The following is a 13,395-nucleotide window of genomic DNA, read 5'->3' as shown; positions in this document are numbered from 1 at the left end:
AATGATAGCAATACACCTTGATCACACCAATATTGATGAGCAAATAGTAGGCAGCATCATCTAGATATGTGTGCAACAAAAGTTAAACATTCACCTTCGGCTACCATTTCTGTCAAGCCGTCTATGCATACAGTTTGACGCATACCTATGCACCAAACAGAACGCCCAACTGCCTCTGCAACGCAATGCTGCGTATTTCTGGTGTTACAAATGCCAACCTCTATCGGTGTGATCGAAGCGTAAGGTCCGGTCCATGCTCCACCCCGGGCATTTTGTGTTGCCAAGTCTTTGTCCGGAACTCGCAATTCTAGCTATCCACTGGGACTTTGCTATGTGCTTAGCCTCAGGACTTTAGCACGCCCAGCGTAGAATACAGTCTAGTGTCCTGTCTGTAAAGGAACTGTAGCTCGCTGAAGATTGCAAACATTTTTGGTCAACTTAATTTTTTTCACTTTCCCCCATCATTGTCCTTCGTTGGAACCGAAGTCGAGGTGGATGCAACTTTACAGACAAATTGTAAAAATAAGTTAGGCTGTTTTCGTTTGGTTGCCTATTTTAGGGAAATTGTAATAAGTTTGAAACAAATGTTTTGTTCCCTGCTTTTTGTTTCTATGGGAGAGTCTGGAACTCGAAAAACATTTTGAAGACTAAACGATACTTTTTTTTTTACAACATTGTCTTCATGTTTCCCATATGTATAGTTTTAAGGTGGCCTAAGCAAGTTTATTAAGAATCCGGTTAGCTAGTCAACCAAGTTGGTAACTTTTAGAGTTATCTAGTAGCCAGCGAAGTGCAAGGAAATCCGGGTCTCCATGAAGAAATCCCAACGTGCGAGTTGAAACTGTCCTAGTAACTTAATACAGCTGAACGCGTTTCTCGTGTTTTGTGTGCCCATAATATATATATTTTTAATTTAACCGACTCAATGAACACGATGTTAGTGTTCTCTACGGTTTATACATTGGCCCTGCTTTTTGTTTCGACGAAGGCTGAGCCCAATTCGAAAAGCTGCAATGAAGTTAGGGCTGCATACAGTTCCAAAGGCTTCAACGTCAATGACGTTCCCAACAAAGGGGTACACGGTAAGTTTACCTTAAATCTTGTTCATGAGTAATTTTAACGTTGTCTATTTCATTTAGGCCAGAACCATATGATGCTACTGTTAAGTGTGTTTGTTCGTTCATTTAGGTGTGATTGTCTGTTACGTTTTTTTCCATGAAGATCATTTACGCGCGAATTGTCACATTTTAAAGCTAAAATGTTACAATCAAGTTCACTTGTAACGTTATTATGTAACGTTTGTGAGTTTAAAGTAACACCCATCTGAAAATAATTTGATAGGTTTAGGCTGTTAAACTTGCTTATCGTTTTACAATCTCCCACCGAAGTTAGGGGATTTGAAATTAACAAACAGTGGTCCTAGTATTCATATGACAATCATTAATTAAAAGCCTAATTGGCTTAAAAATAACTAAACTCCTTTAATTATAAAATCGGTGGTTTGAGTTAAAAAGGTATTACGGGGACTGTCCAGCTCGATAATCACCGAAATAAGAGCTAGATTGAATACGGCCTCCGGACCAAATTAGTTTGACACCCCTGGGCTAAACTTGCATGACTGTTGTTGCCTTATGTTGCATTTAGTCAAGGGACGCAAAAAACGTTAGAACAGTTGGCGGGAAAGCAAGAAACACTGACTGCAAAAGCAAGACGGTATTCGTTGCTATGGTGATGTTAGTAAACAAACGCTATGGCAGAAGGCAGAAGTTAATAAAATATGTGTACCGTGGCGGCTGACAAAATTCACCGCCAGCCTCAATGGCATTTACCTTATTTCTCTAATTGACAACAATAACATCTGGTTTACCGCTATATCATACCATCTAAACGCAGCATTACTTTTGTTTTCACTATATTCCACAGCAAAAATAAACAGCAAATATATATATATATATATATATATATATATATATATATATATATATATATATATATATATATATATATATATAAATTCCCCTTTATTTAACCAGGGAGGCAAGTTGAGAACAATTTATCATTTACAACTGTGACCTGGCCAAGATAAAGCAAAGCAGTTGGACAACATACAACAACACATGGAGTAAAACAAACAGACTTATTTTCTACTGTATTATTGACTATATACAATGTGAGCAAATGAGCTGAGATAAGGCAGGTAAAGGCAATAAATAGGCCATGAAGTAAATACAATATAGCAAGTAAAACACTGGAATGGTAGATTTGCAGTAGATGAATGTGCAAAGTAGAAATACTGGGGTGCAAAGGAGAAAAATAAATAAATACAGTAGGGGAAGAGGTAGGTGTTTTGGCTATTTATAGATGGGCTATGTACTGGTGCAGTGATCTGTGAGCTGCTCTGACAGCTGGTGCTTAAAGCTAGTGAGGGAGATAAGTGTTTCCAGTTTCAGAGATTTTTGTAGTTCGTTCCAGTCATTGGCAGCAGAGAACTGGAAGGAGAGGTGGCCAAAGGAGGAAATGGCTTTGGGGGTGACCAGTGAGATATACCTGCTGGAGCACGTGCTACGGGTGGGTGCTGCTATGGTAACGACCCATCGCATGCATGTTGATTTTGTCCATCCACACCAGACGTGATCAGGACACGCAGGTTGATATATCAAAACGAAATCTGAACCAACTATATTAGTTTGGGGACAGGTCGAAACACATGAAACATTCATGGACATTTAGCTAGCTTGCTAGCTAGCTAGCTAGCTTGCTGTTGCTAGCTATTTTTTGCTTGCTGTTGCTAGGTAATTTTTGTTGCTAGCTCACACCCTTGTGGGGCCCCAGTGTTGAGGGTCAGCGAAGTGGAGATGTTGTTTGCTACCTTCACCACGTGGGGGTGGCCCATCAGGAAGTCCAGGACCCAATTGCACAGGGCGGGGTTCAGATCCAGGGCCTCAAGCTTAATGATGAGCTTGGAGGGTACTATGGTGTTGAATGCTGAGCTGTAGTCAATGAACAGCATTCTTACATAGGTATTCCCTCTTGTCCAGATGGGATAGGGCAGTGTGCAGTGTGATGGTGATTGCATCATCTGTGGACCTATTGGGGCGGTAAGCAAATTGAAGTGGGTCTAGGGTGACAGGTAAGGTGGAGGTGATATGATCCTTGACTAGTCTCTCAAAGCACTTCATGAAGACAAGTGAGTGCTACGAGGCGATGGTCATTTATTTCAGTTGCCTTTGCATTCTTGGGTACAGGAACAATGGTGGCCATCTTGAAGCATGTGGGGACAGCAGACTGGGATCGGGAGAGATTGAATATGTCCGTAAACACACCAGTCAGCTGGTCAGCGCATGCTCTGAGGATGCGGTTAGGGATGCCGTCTGGGCCGGCAGTCTTGCAAGGGTTAACACGTTTAAATGTCTTGCTCATGTCGTGGCTGGTTTTCTTTTTGTAGTCCGTGATTGTCTGTAGTCCCTGACACATACGTCTCGTGTCTGAGCTGTTGAATTGCAACTCCACTTTGTCTACTGATGTTTTGCTTGTTTGATTACCTTGCGGAGGGAATGACTACTCTGTTTGTGTTCTGCCATATTCCCAGTCACCTTGCCATGGTTAAATGCGGTGGTTAACACTTTCAGTTTTGCGCGAATGCTGCCATCTATCCACGGTTTCTGGTTAGGGTAGGTTTTAAAAGTCACAGTGGGTACAACATCTCCTGTACACTTCTTGATAAACTCAGTAACCGTTTCAGTGTACACGTCAATATTATTCTCGGAAGCTACGGGAACATATCCCAGTCCACGTGATCAAAACAATCTTGAAGCATGGAAAAAATGTTTCTCTGTGCACAGCACTTCTAAAAATGAATGTCTCAGTCTGCGCTTCACATGCGTAAAACCCCCAAACAGGCAGTGTTGCAGTGCGAGGTGGGATAGGCTAGGATTCATAGTTCTTTGGCTTTGTGCGATTAACTTACCAGCTATGAAAAAAAATGGCAGAAATCCTTTGAAAACTGCTACTGCAGCATTTGACTATGAATGTGATCATACTTGACTATTTTTTAAATTCACAAATGCGAGTGAAATGCTCACACTGTGGAGCCCTGACCACCCGCCAATGTGGCTGGTGAAATAAACATCTTACCCGCCAATGCCAAAATCAACCCGCATTTGGAAGCTGTCAGGGGTTAATTTTAGGCCCTGATTGCTTTCCAGGCTCTTTGTCTTTGGTTGTCTGTCATTATCATGAAAAATGTAATTGAGTGTTCCCCAACATGTTTGCATGTATTGTGTGTGATATCTGTGTTGCGCGCGAGTGCACACACACACACACACACACACACACACAAAGACTCCCAATATATACGCCTGGCCCCAATGCAGGGCCAACTTCAACGAACACCTCTGTTGTTGATAGAGGCAGAGATCATTTATCCAGGGAGTGTTACAAGGTCTACTGTAGTCAAATAGGGTTGGGGCTCTGAAAAAGTGGAGGGGAACACAAAAGCCCCTGCCTTCCTCGTAGGATTTTTTTTGTTTGTTGTGTTTCTAGGGAGGAAATTGCTCAGAGGTGACATCTAATTGAGCTCCCCTCCATTCTGGTCTTTCAGAGTTCCGCTGCACTTCACATTGCAGTGAGTCAAAACATCTATTCTCCTTGGCCCACTTTAAAATGGTCGATTTCTGAATCGTTCCAGGCATCACGTTGGACATGGTATACACACAGTCAACGTATGCATGAAATTGTCTCATCGCTGCCAATTCAACTACCCCTTCCCTCCCAGCGATTAATCAGCAAGGGTAGTATTATTATTTAAGTACACTTAAATTCTTCCTACACTACATTACAGGCCATTCCAAAAGCCCCTAAAAGGCTCTGTGTCACTGGAAATAGCAGTGTTTGTTTATCTGTTGTCTCCTCTGATATTATGGCCATAAATCAGAGATTGGTGGAATTCACTGCTTATTGCATATGTAGCCCTTAACATCGGCAAACACCTCGTTACAAACATCTCGTTACCTTGTTAAGGGGATAAATGTTTGTAACCATGCAAATTAGGTCCACCCACACAGACAGTGTGGTGAAGAAGGCACAGCAGTGCCTCTTCAACCTCAGGAAGCTATACCGACTAAGATTCAATATAGTTGTTTTAATGTAATCAAACTGTAATAGAAAACTCATAAATGCTCAAGCATTGGCAGATATTGAGTAACAGCAAAGTCCATTGTTAAATGGTTTCTTGATCCCATGGTCTGTCTTACAACCTTCACAAGTAAATGTGACCTATTGGTTAATTTTGAAGTATGTGTTAGATGTTTGTGGTATCTGTTGTTAGGACCGGTATACCATATTTTACTATATAGTGGTATTGATGCACAGAGCGTTTTTTTACTTTACCCTCTGTAACGGTATTTGAATGTTTGGTTAAAAGGATCCGCCCCTTTTTAAAAATTTTCTCCTAAAATGACATACCCAAATCTAACTGCCTGTAGCAAGGATATGCATGTTCTTGATACCATTTGAAAGGAAACACTTTGAAGTTTGTGGAAATGTGAATTGAATGTTGGAGAATATAACACATTAGATCTGGCAAAAGATAATACAATGAAAAAAACATGCATTTAAAAAATATATATAATTTTACCATCTTTGAAATGCAAGAGAAAGGCCATAATGTATTATTCCAGCACAGGCCACTAGATGGCAGCAGTGTATGTGCAAAGTTTTAGACTGATCCAATGAACCATTACATTTCCTTTCAAAATGTTGTGAAGACTGCCCTAATGTGCCTAATTGATGTATTAATACATTTTAAAGTTTAACTGCACTCTCCTCAAACAATAGCATGGTATTCTTTCATTGTAATAGCTACTGTAAATTTTGACAGTGCAATTAGATTAACAAGAATTTAAGCGTTCTGCCCATATGAGATATGTCTATGTCATAGGAAATGTTCGTGTTACTTACAACATCATGCTAATCAGATTAACCTATGTTAGCTCAACGTCCCACCGATCCTGTAGAGGATAAATGTAACATGCCTTGTGTGATGCACATTTTTATAGTTTACTCCGCTACTTCAGTCATCCATCTCCGCTCTCTCTCTCAATGCAGCTTACCACACAGACCTAGCCCCGCCCCCTGTCACTCAAGGAGCGCATTTGTTCTTGCTTGACCACAAGACACTTGTGTTCAGTCTGTATGGTCAATACAGCACATGCAACAATGTTTCCAATTTGCTTCTAAATATGAATCCACAAGTGTTCTATAACTACACAATTAGTTAGATTTTCTTACATCTGCAAACAGCTAGTTTGTCGTTTCTTAGCAAGTTTTAGCTGAATTGTGTCAGCCACTAATGCTAATCGCTTTGATTATAGTCACAGCCGTGTATATCCCCCCCCCCCAAGCAGATACCCCGACGGCCCTGAAAGAGCTTCACTGGTTGTTCTAAACTGGAAACTATATATCCTGAGGCTGCATTTATTGTAGCTGGGGATTTTAACACCGCTAATCTGAGAACAATGCTTCGTAAATTCTATCAGCATATCGAATGCGCGACATGAGCTGGTAGCTTTCTGGACCATTGCTACTCTAACTTCCGTGATGCATACAAAGCCCTCCCCACCCTCCCTTCGGCAAATCTGACCATGACTCCATTTTTTGGCCCCCAGCCTATAGACAGAAACTAAAACAAGAAACGCCCGTGCTTAGGTCCATCCAATGCTCGTCTGACCAATCGGATTCCACGCGTCAAGATTGCTTCGATTACATGGACTGGGATATGTTCCGGTAGCCTCAGACAACAATGCGTATACGCTGACTCGGTGAGCGAGTTTATTAGCATGTGCATCGGTGATGTTGTACCCACTGTGACTATTAAAACCTTTCCTAACCAGAAACCGTGGATTGATGGCAGCATTCGCGCAAAACTGAAAGCGCAAACCACTGCTTTTAATTATGACAAGGCGAGTGGAAACATGACAGAATACAAACAGTGTAGCTATTCCCTCTGCAAGGCAATCAAACAAGCAAAGCGTCATTATAGAGACAAAGTAGAGTCGCAATTCAAAGGCTCAAACACGGGACGTATGTGGCAGGTTCTACAGTCGATCACGGATTACAAAAAGAGAACCAGCCCCGTCGAGGTCATCGATGTCTTGCTCCCACACAAATTAAACAACTTCTTTGCTCGCTTTGACGACAATACAGTGCCGCTGAAACGGCCCGCTACCAAAGCCTGTGGCTTCTTCACTTTGGCCAACGTGGGTAAAACATTTAAATGTGTTAACCCTCGCGAAGCTGCCGGCCCAGACTGCATCCCTAGCCGCGTCCTAACAGCATGTGCAGACCAGCTGGCTGCTGTGTTTACGGACATATTCAATCAATCCCTATCCCAGTCTGTTGTGCCCACATGCTTCAAGATGGCCACCATTGTTCCTGTTACCAAGAAAGCTAAGGTAACTGAACTAAATTACTATCGCCTCGTAGCACTCACTTTTGTCATCATGAAGTGCTTTGAGAGACTAGCCAAGGATCATATCACCTCCACCCTACCTGACACCCTAGACCCATTCCAATTTGCTTACCGCCCCAATAGGTCCACAGACGATGCAATCGCCATCACACTGCACACTACCCTATCCCATCTGGACAAGAGGAATACCTATGTAAGAATGCTGTTCATTGACTACAGCTCAGCATTTAACACCGTAGGTCTCGACACCCTGTGTCTCGACCCCGCTCTGTGCAACTGGGTACTGGACTTTCCTCAGCGTACACATCATGGACAAACTGAAATGGTCCACCCACACAGACAGTGTGGTGAAGAAGGCACAGCAGCGCCTCTTCAACCTCAGGAAGCTGAAGAAATTTGTCTTGTCACCTAAAACACTCCCAAACTTTTACAGATGCACAATCGAGAGCATCCTGTTGGGCTGTATCACCGCCTGGTACGGCAACTGCTCCGCCCACAACCGCAATGCTCTCCAGAGGGTAGTGCAGTCTGCACAACACATCACCGGGCGCAAACTACCTCCCCTCAGGACACCTACACCACCTGATGTCACAGGAAGGCCAAAAAGATTGTCTAGGACAACAACCACCCGAGCCCCTGCCTGTTCACCCCGCTATCATCCAGAAGGCGAGGTCAGTACAGGTGCATCAAAGCTGGGACCGAAAGACTGAAAAACAGCTTCTATCTCAAGGCCATCAGACTGGTAAACAGCCATCACTAACAGAGTGGCTGCTGCCAACATACAGACTCAAATCTCTGGCCACTTGAGTATCTTTATTAAATCCATTTATTAAATGTATCACTAGTCACTTTAAATAACGCCACTTTAAATGTTTACATATCCTACATTGCTCATCTCATATGTATATACTATACTCTATACCATCTACTGCATCTTGCCTATGCCGTTCGGCCATCGCTCATCCATATATTTATATGTACATATTCTTATTCATTCCTTTACACTTGTGTGTATAAGGTAGTCGTTGTGAATTTGTTACTTGTTAGATATTACTGCACTGTCAGAACTAGAAGCACAAGCATTTTGCTACACTCGCATTACCATCTGCTAACCATGTGTATGTGACAAATACATTTTATTTGATTTAGTTAGCTGGCTAGCGTGCAAATAAATGTTCTGAGTCAGAGCAAACATGGCTAGTTAACACAGCCAGATACCAGTGCTGGTGTCGGCCTAAATCATCATGTTTGTACAGCAGTATCTTCTAAATCAAAGAGGAATAGGTAAAGCATGACTATGTTGGCTACGTGAAGAAACATTTAATGTAGCTAAAGATTATAGGGTCCCTAGGAAACATTGACCATCACTTTGGTTCCTACCCTGTCACAATAACTCCTCCCTGGCATTTTAATTCATTGTCATGTCAAACACTGTATTCAAAGTGCCTGTTATTATTATTATTCATATTCTAACTATAGAATTATAATAGACTTTCTATTTCCATGATTTCGACAGTCCACCCAAGTGTTTTGATCTAAATCGCAAGTCAAATCGCAATTTCAACATTTGGTTAAAAATAAGCCCAAGTCCTTTTTTTGTTGTCCATATCGTGCAGCAGTGTGGAGATTATCTCAAATGAGTGCAGGAAATACAGAAATTGATGGAAATGCAGGAAATTATTTTTGGTTGAATTGAACAGTATAAAACAATCAGAATGGAGAAAGACCCATTGAAATCACTTAGAATGTATGTGTTGCCACCGTAGGGTCACGCTCTACTCAGAAAGCAAATTTAGAACATTTATCATTCAAAAACCTGAAATACTGTCCAACATTGGAAAAATACTCTTATGATATGGCCAAAATATTATTATTTGTATTTATTATTCTAAAGAAGAACATACTTTGAGCACATGGCATTCTATTCTACAAAGAACAATGCTGTTGTCTAACAGTCATAGAATCTTACTGAGGGGAAAACATCCACCCTATAGACAATCAGGGACACCTCATAGAGACAAATTCATACAGAGAACTTTGTCACAAGCAGCAACATTCAGGCCCTAGGCCTTCTATATGGAGTACCCTGTCTGTCTGCTACAGAGAGATGTGTGTTTGTTTTTGTGTGTGTGTGTGGGGGGGCATAAAATCACTGGCAGTGTAAACCTCCGACTTCAACTGTAAGTCTCTCAGTCCCAGCTTTGATGTACCTGTACTGACCGTGCATTCTGGATGGTAGCGGGCTGAACAGGCCTTGGCTCGGGTGGCTGAGGTTCTTGATTTATCTTTTTGGCTTTCCTGTGACACCTAGGGCTGTAAATGTAAATGGGCAGACCGCACCACCCTTTGGAGAGCCCTGCGGTTGTGGATGGTTGCCGTACCAGGTGGTGATACAGCCCGACAGGATGCTCTCAATGGTGCATCTGTAAAAACGTGTGATGTTCTTGGCGGCCAAGCCAGATTTCTTCAGCTTTCTGAGGTTGACGAGCCGCTGTTGCACCTTCTTCACCACACTGTGTGAGTGGACCATTTCAGATTGTCAGTGATGTGTACGCCGAGGAACTTGAAGCTTTTCACCTTTTCCACTGCAGCTCCGTCGTTGTGGATGGGGGCGTGCGCTCTCTGCTGTCTCCTGAAGTCTACGATCAGGTCTGGGCAGCTTTTATAGCTGCCAGGCCAGTGTTGGTGTGTGGGCTCTTCTACTCCCGTACTGGTTACAGTTTTAACATCTTTAACTAATTAAAAAAACCAGACTACATCCAACATGACACTAGCTATCACGGTGCCATCCGTTTTGTCACCAAAGCCCCATATACTGCGCCTTTCCTTCCAGTTCTCTGCTGCCAATGACTGGAACGAACTGCAAAAATCACTGAAGCTGGAGTCTTATATCTCCCTCTCTAACTTTAAGCATCAGCTGTCAGAGCAGCTTACCAAACACTGTACCTGTACACAGCCTATCTGTAAATAGCACACCCAACTACCTAATCCCCATATTGTTTTTTTGCTCTTTTGCACCTCAGTATCTCTACTTGCACATCATCATCTGCACATCTATCACTCCAGCGTTCATGCTAAATTGTAATTATTTCGCCACTATGGCGTATTTATTGCCTTACCTTCTTAATCTTCTACATTTGCACACACTGTACATATACTTTTCTATTGTATTATTGACTGTATGTTTGTTTGTCCCGTGTGTAACTGCTTTGCTTTATCTTGCCCAGGTCGCGGTTGTAAATGAGAACTTGTTCTCAACTGGCCTACCTGGTTAAATAAAAAACGAAAAAAATAACATTTTCCCTTATTAAGGTCAGTAATTTCTGTGAAACATTAAGAGACTTACCTAACCTCAGTGTTAAGGGAAACAGAACCACAAAACAAGTGACCTGCTTTCATTATTGCGGAGATAGTGTACCTAGCCTAGTTAGTGTCAGATAGCCTAATCAGTAGAACTTGTTTTCTTCCTTGTATTGATTTTATATCATTTTCCCATGTATGTTTATTCTATGTTACCAACGTTTTCCCCATAGTTCATGGCACAAAAATCACGCTGTGTATCTACCATGAGACAAACCATGTTTGTCGAATGATAATTGTCATTACATGCCAAATACTTCAATATTTATCAGGAGGAATAGGTATTCTGAAGCTGGAGAGGAGTTTTGCTTGTGTGTGTGTGAGACTGGCTTGCCTGACCTGGGGTGGTCTGGGGGCTAGTGCACACGCCTGCTGGCTCAGTGGTGTAGTAGCAGCCTTATCAGTTTCCTGTCCCGTGGTGGCCTGGCGGGACGGCAGCACTGTGACCTGTGTTCCTCCTGGCACCCGCCGCGTTACTGCTTCCAGCCGCTCGCTGCCTTATCCACATTCACAGACAAATAAGCATTCATTCCCACCACAAACAAATTATATTTGTCCCAAATGGCTCCCTATGTAGTGCACTCATTTTTGACCAGGGTGCCATTTGGAATGCATCCCAAGCCTGCCTGAGCATTGCACCTGGCAGACCTGAACCAACAAACCGAGTACTTGTAGTTAGGTTGTGCCGGTCTTGTACAGTAGCTAAATTATTTTAGGTCTGACCTGCCACAATGGCTGGTGTTCAATTTATCTCAAGTATGTTATTTTTTTCCACATGCTGATCCTTTAATGTAACATTAGTACGACATTGATATTGATTGTTATTATTTATTTAACCTTTATTTAACCAGGCAAGTCAGTTAAGAACAAATTCTTTTTTACGATGACGGCCTAGGAACAGTGGGTTAACTGCCTTGTTCAGGGGCAGAACGACAGATTTTTACCTTATCAGCTTGGGGGTTCGATCTAGCAACCATTCGGTTACTCTACCTGCCGCCCCAATGATTACTGCATTGTTTGGTTTAGAGCTAGCAAGAAAGGCATTTAACTGTACGTGTGCACGTGACATTAAAACTTGAAACATTGAGACGGATGACGTGTATTCCCATTTATAGATGTCAGCATTTGTTGTGGTATATCAGTAGCATCAGTGGAATGGCCCTGTGTTTTGTCTATCTATGGATTAAGAGGTCACACTGCCATCTCTCACTATCCCTCACGCCATCCGGCTGGCCCAAACCTCACCCCACTGCACCAGTGAGCGACAGATCAGTGGGGAGTGGAGGCAGTGTGTGGGAACAATGGGGCACCCTCTTTTTTTTTTTAGGCCAGTCTGCCTCCCTCCATGCAACATTCCACACAAGACCCCCAAGACCCACCACAGGGTCCCTGGAGCTGGGAACAACAACAACAACAGAGGGAGAGCGGCCCGGAGTGACAGACTGAGGCACACACAGAAAGAGAGGGGCATTTGACTTGCAGAAAAAGAAGAGGGGGAAAGGGATTTACTGGGTTACCAAGAAACCAAAACTCTGTGTGTGTGTATGAGGGAGTGAGCGGCGAGCATGTGACACAGAGCTCAGGGATTTTAAAGAACATGGTCCTGGGTGAGATGCATGTGCTCTTATGACTCTCTCTCTCAATCTCTCAATGTCAATTTAAGGGCTTGATTGGCATGGGAAAAACATGTTTAACAAAAGTTAAATAAACAATAAAAGAATTAACAGTAAATATTACACTCACAAAAGTTCCAAAATAATAGACTTTTCAAATGTCATTATGTGCAAGTAAAGTAGAAAAGGGCAAATAAATAAACATAAATATGGGTTGTATTAACATTGGTGTTTCTTCTTCACTGGTTGCCCTTTTCTTGTGGCGACAGGTCACAAATATTGCTGCTGTGATCGCACACTGTGGTGTTTCCCCCAATAGATATGGAGTTTATCAAAATTGGGTTTGTTTTCAAATCAATTGTGGGTAAGACCCCTTTCCTTTTACCACATTTTGTTACAGCCGTTTCTAAAATGGATTTAAAAAATCCAAATCAATCGACAAACAATACCCCATAATGACAAATAATTTTTTTTTTTATATATTTTTTGCAAATGTATTAAAAATAGAAAACGTACCGTATTTACGTAAGTAATGGCCGATTTAATTAGGGCCGATTTACAAGTTTTCATAACAATCGGTAATCTGTATTTTTGGATGCCGATTATGGCCGATTGCACTCCACGAGGAGACTGCGTGGCAGGCTGACCACCTATTGCGCGAGTGCAGGAAGGAGCCAAGGTTAGTTGCTAGCTAGCATTAAGCTTACCTTATAAAAAACAATCAATCTTCACATTATCATTAGTTAACTACACATGGTTGATGATATTACTAGTTTAACTAGCTTGTCCTGCGTTCCATATAATCAATGCGGTGCCTGTTAATATATCAAATCACAGCCTTCTTCGCCAAACGGGTGATGATTTAACCAGCGCATTCGCGAAAAAAGCACTGTCGTTGCACCAATGTACCTAACCATGATCATCAATGCCTTTCTTAAAATCAATACACATTTT

General features: G+C 42.2%; 1 protein-coding gene across 5 annotated transcripts in view; it reads left to right on the top strand.

The window, feature by feature from the left end:
- The first annotated feature begins 310 nt into the window (after positions 1-310).
- Positions 311-13,395, top strand: part of LOC106586057 (glypican-6) — an 80,906-nt gene continuing 67,821 nt past the window's right edge. For 2 of the 5 annotated variants that reach the window (XM_014172880.3, XM_045707384.2), the window contains exon 1: positions 315-1,082. In XM_014172880.3, coding sequence (XP_014028355.3) covers positions 926-1,082 — 157 coding nt within the window. In that variant the 5' untranslated portion in view covers positions 315-925. Of the gene's footprint in view, positions 1,083-13,395 lie in introns of all 5 variants that reach the window. The other 3 variants (XM_045707383.2, XM_014172878.3, XM_014172879.3) reach the window with 3 other exon arrangements.

This window comes from Salmo salar, chromosome 25 (assembly GCF_965601325.2).
Source record: "Salmo salar chromosome 25, fSalSal1, whole genome shotgun sequence".
NCBI lineage: Eukaryota > Metazoa > Chordata > Actinopteri > Salmoniformes > Salmonidae > Salmo > Salmo salar.
Note: the sequence above shows the minus strand (reverse complement) of the source record. Positions and strands in the feature narration are given on the sequence as shown.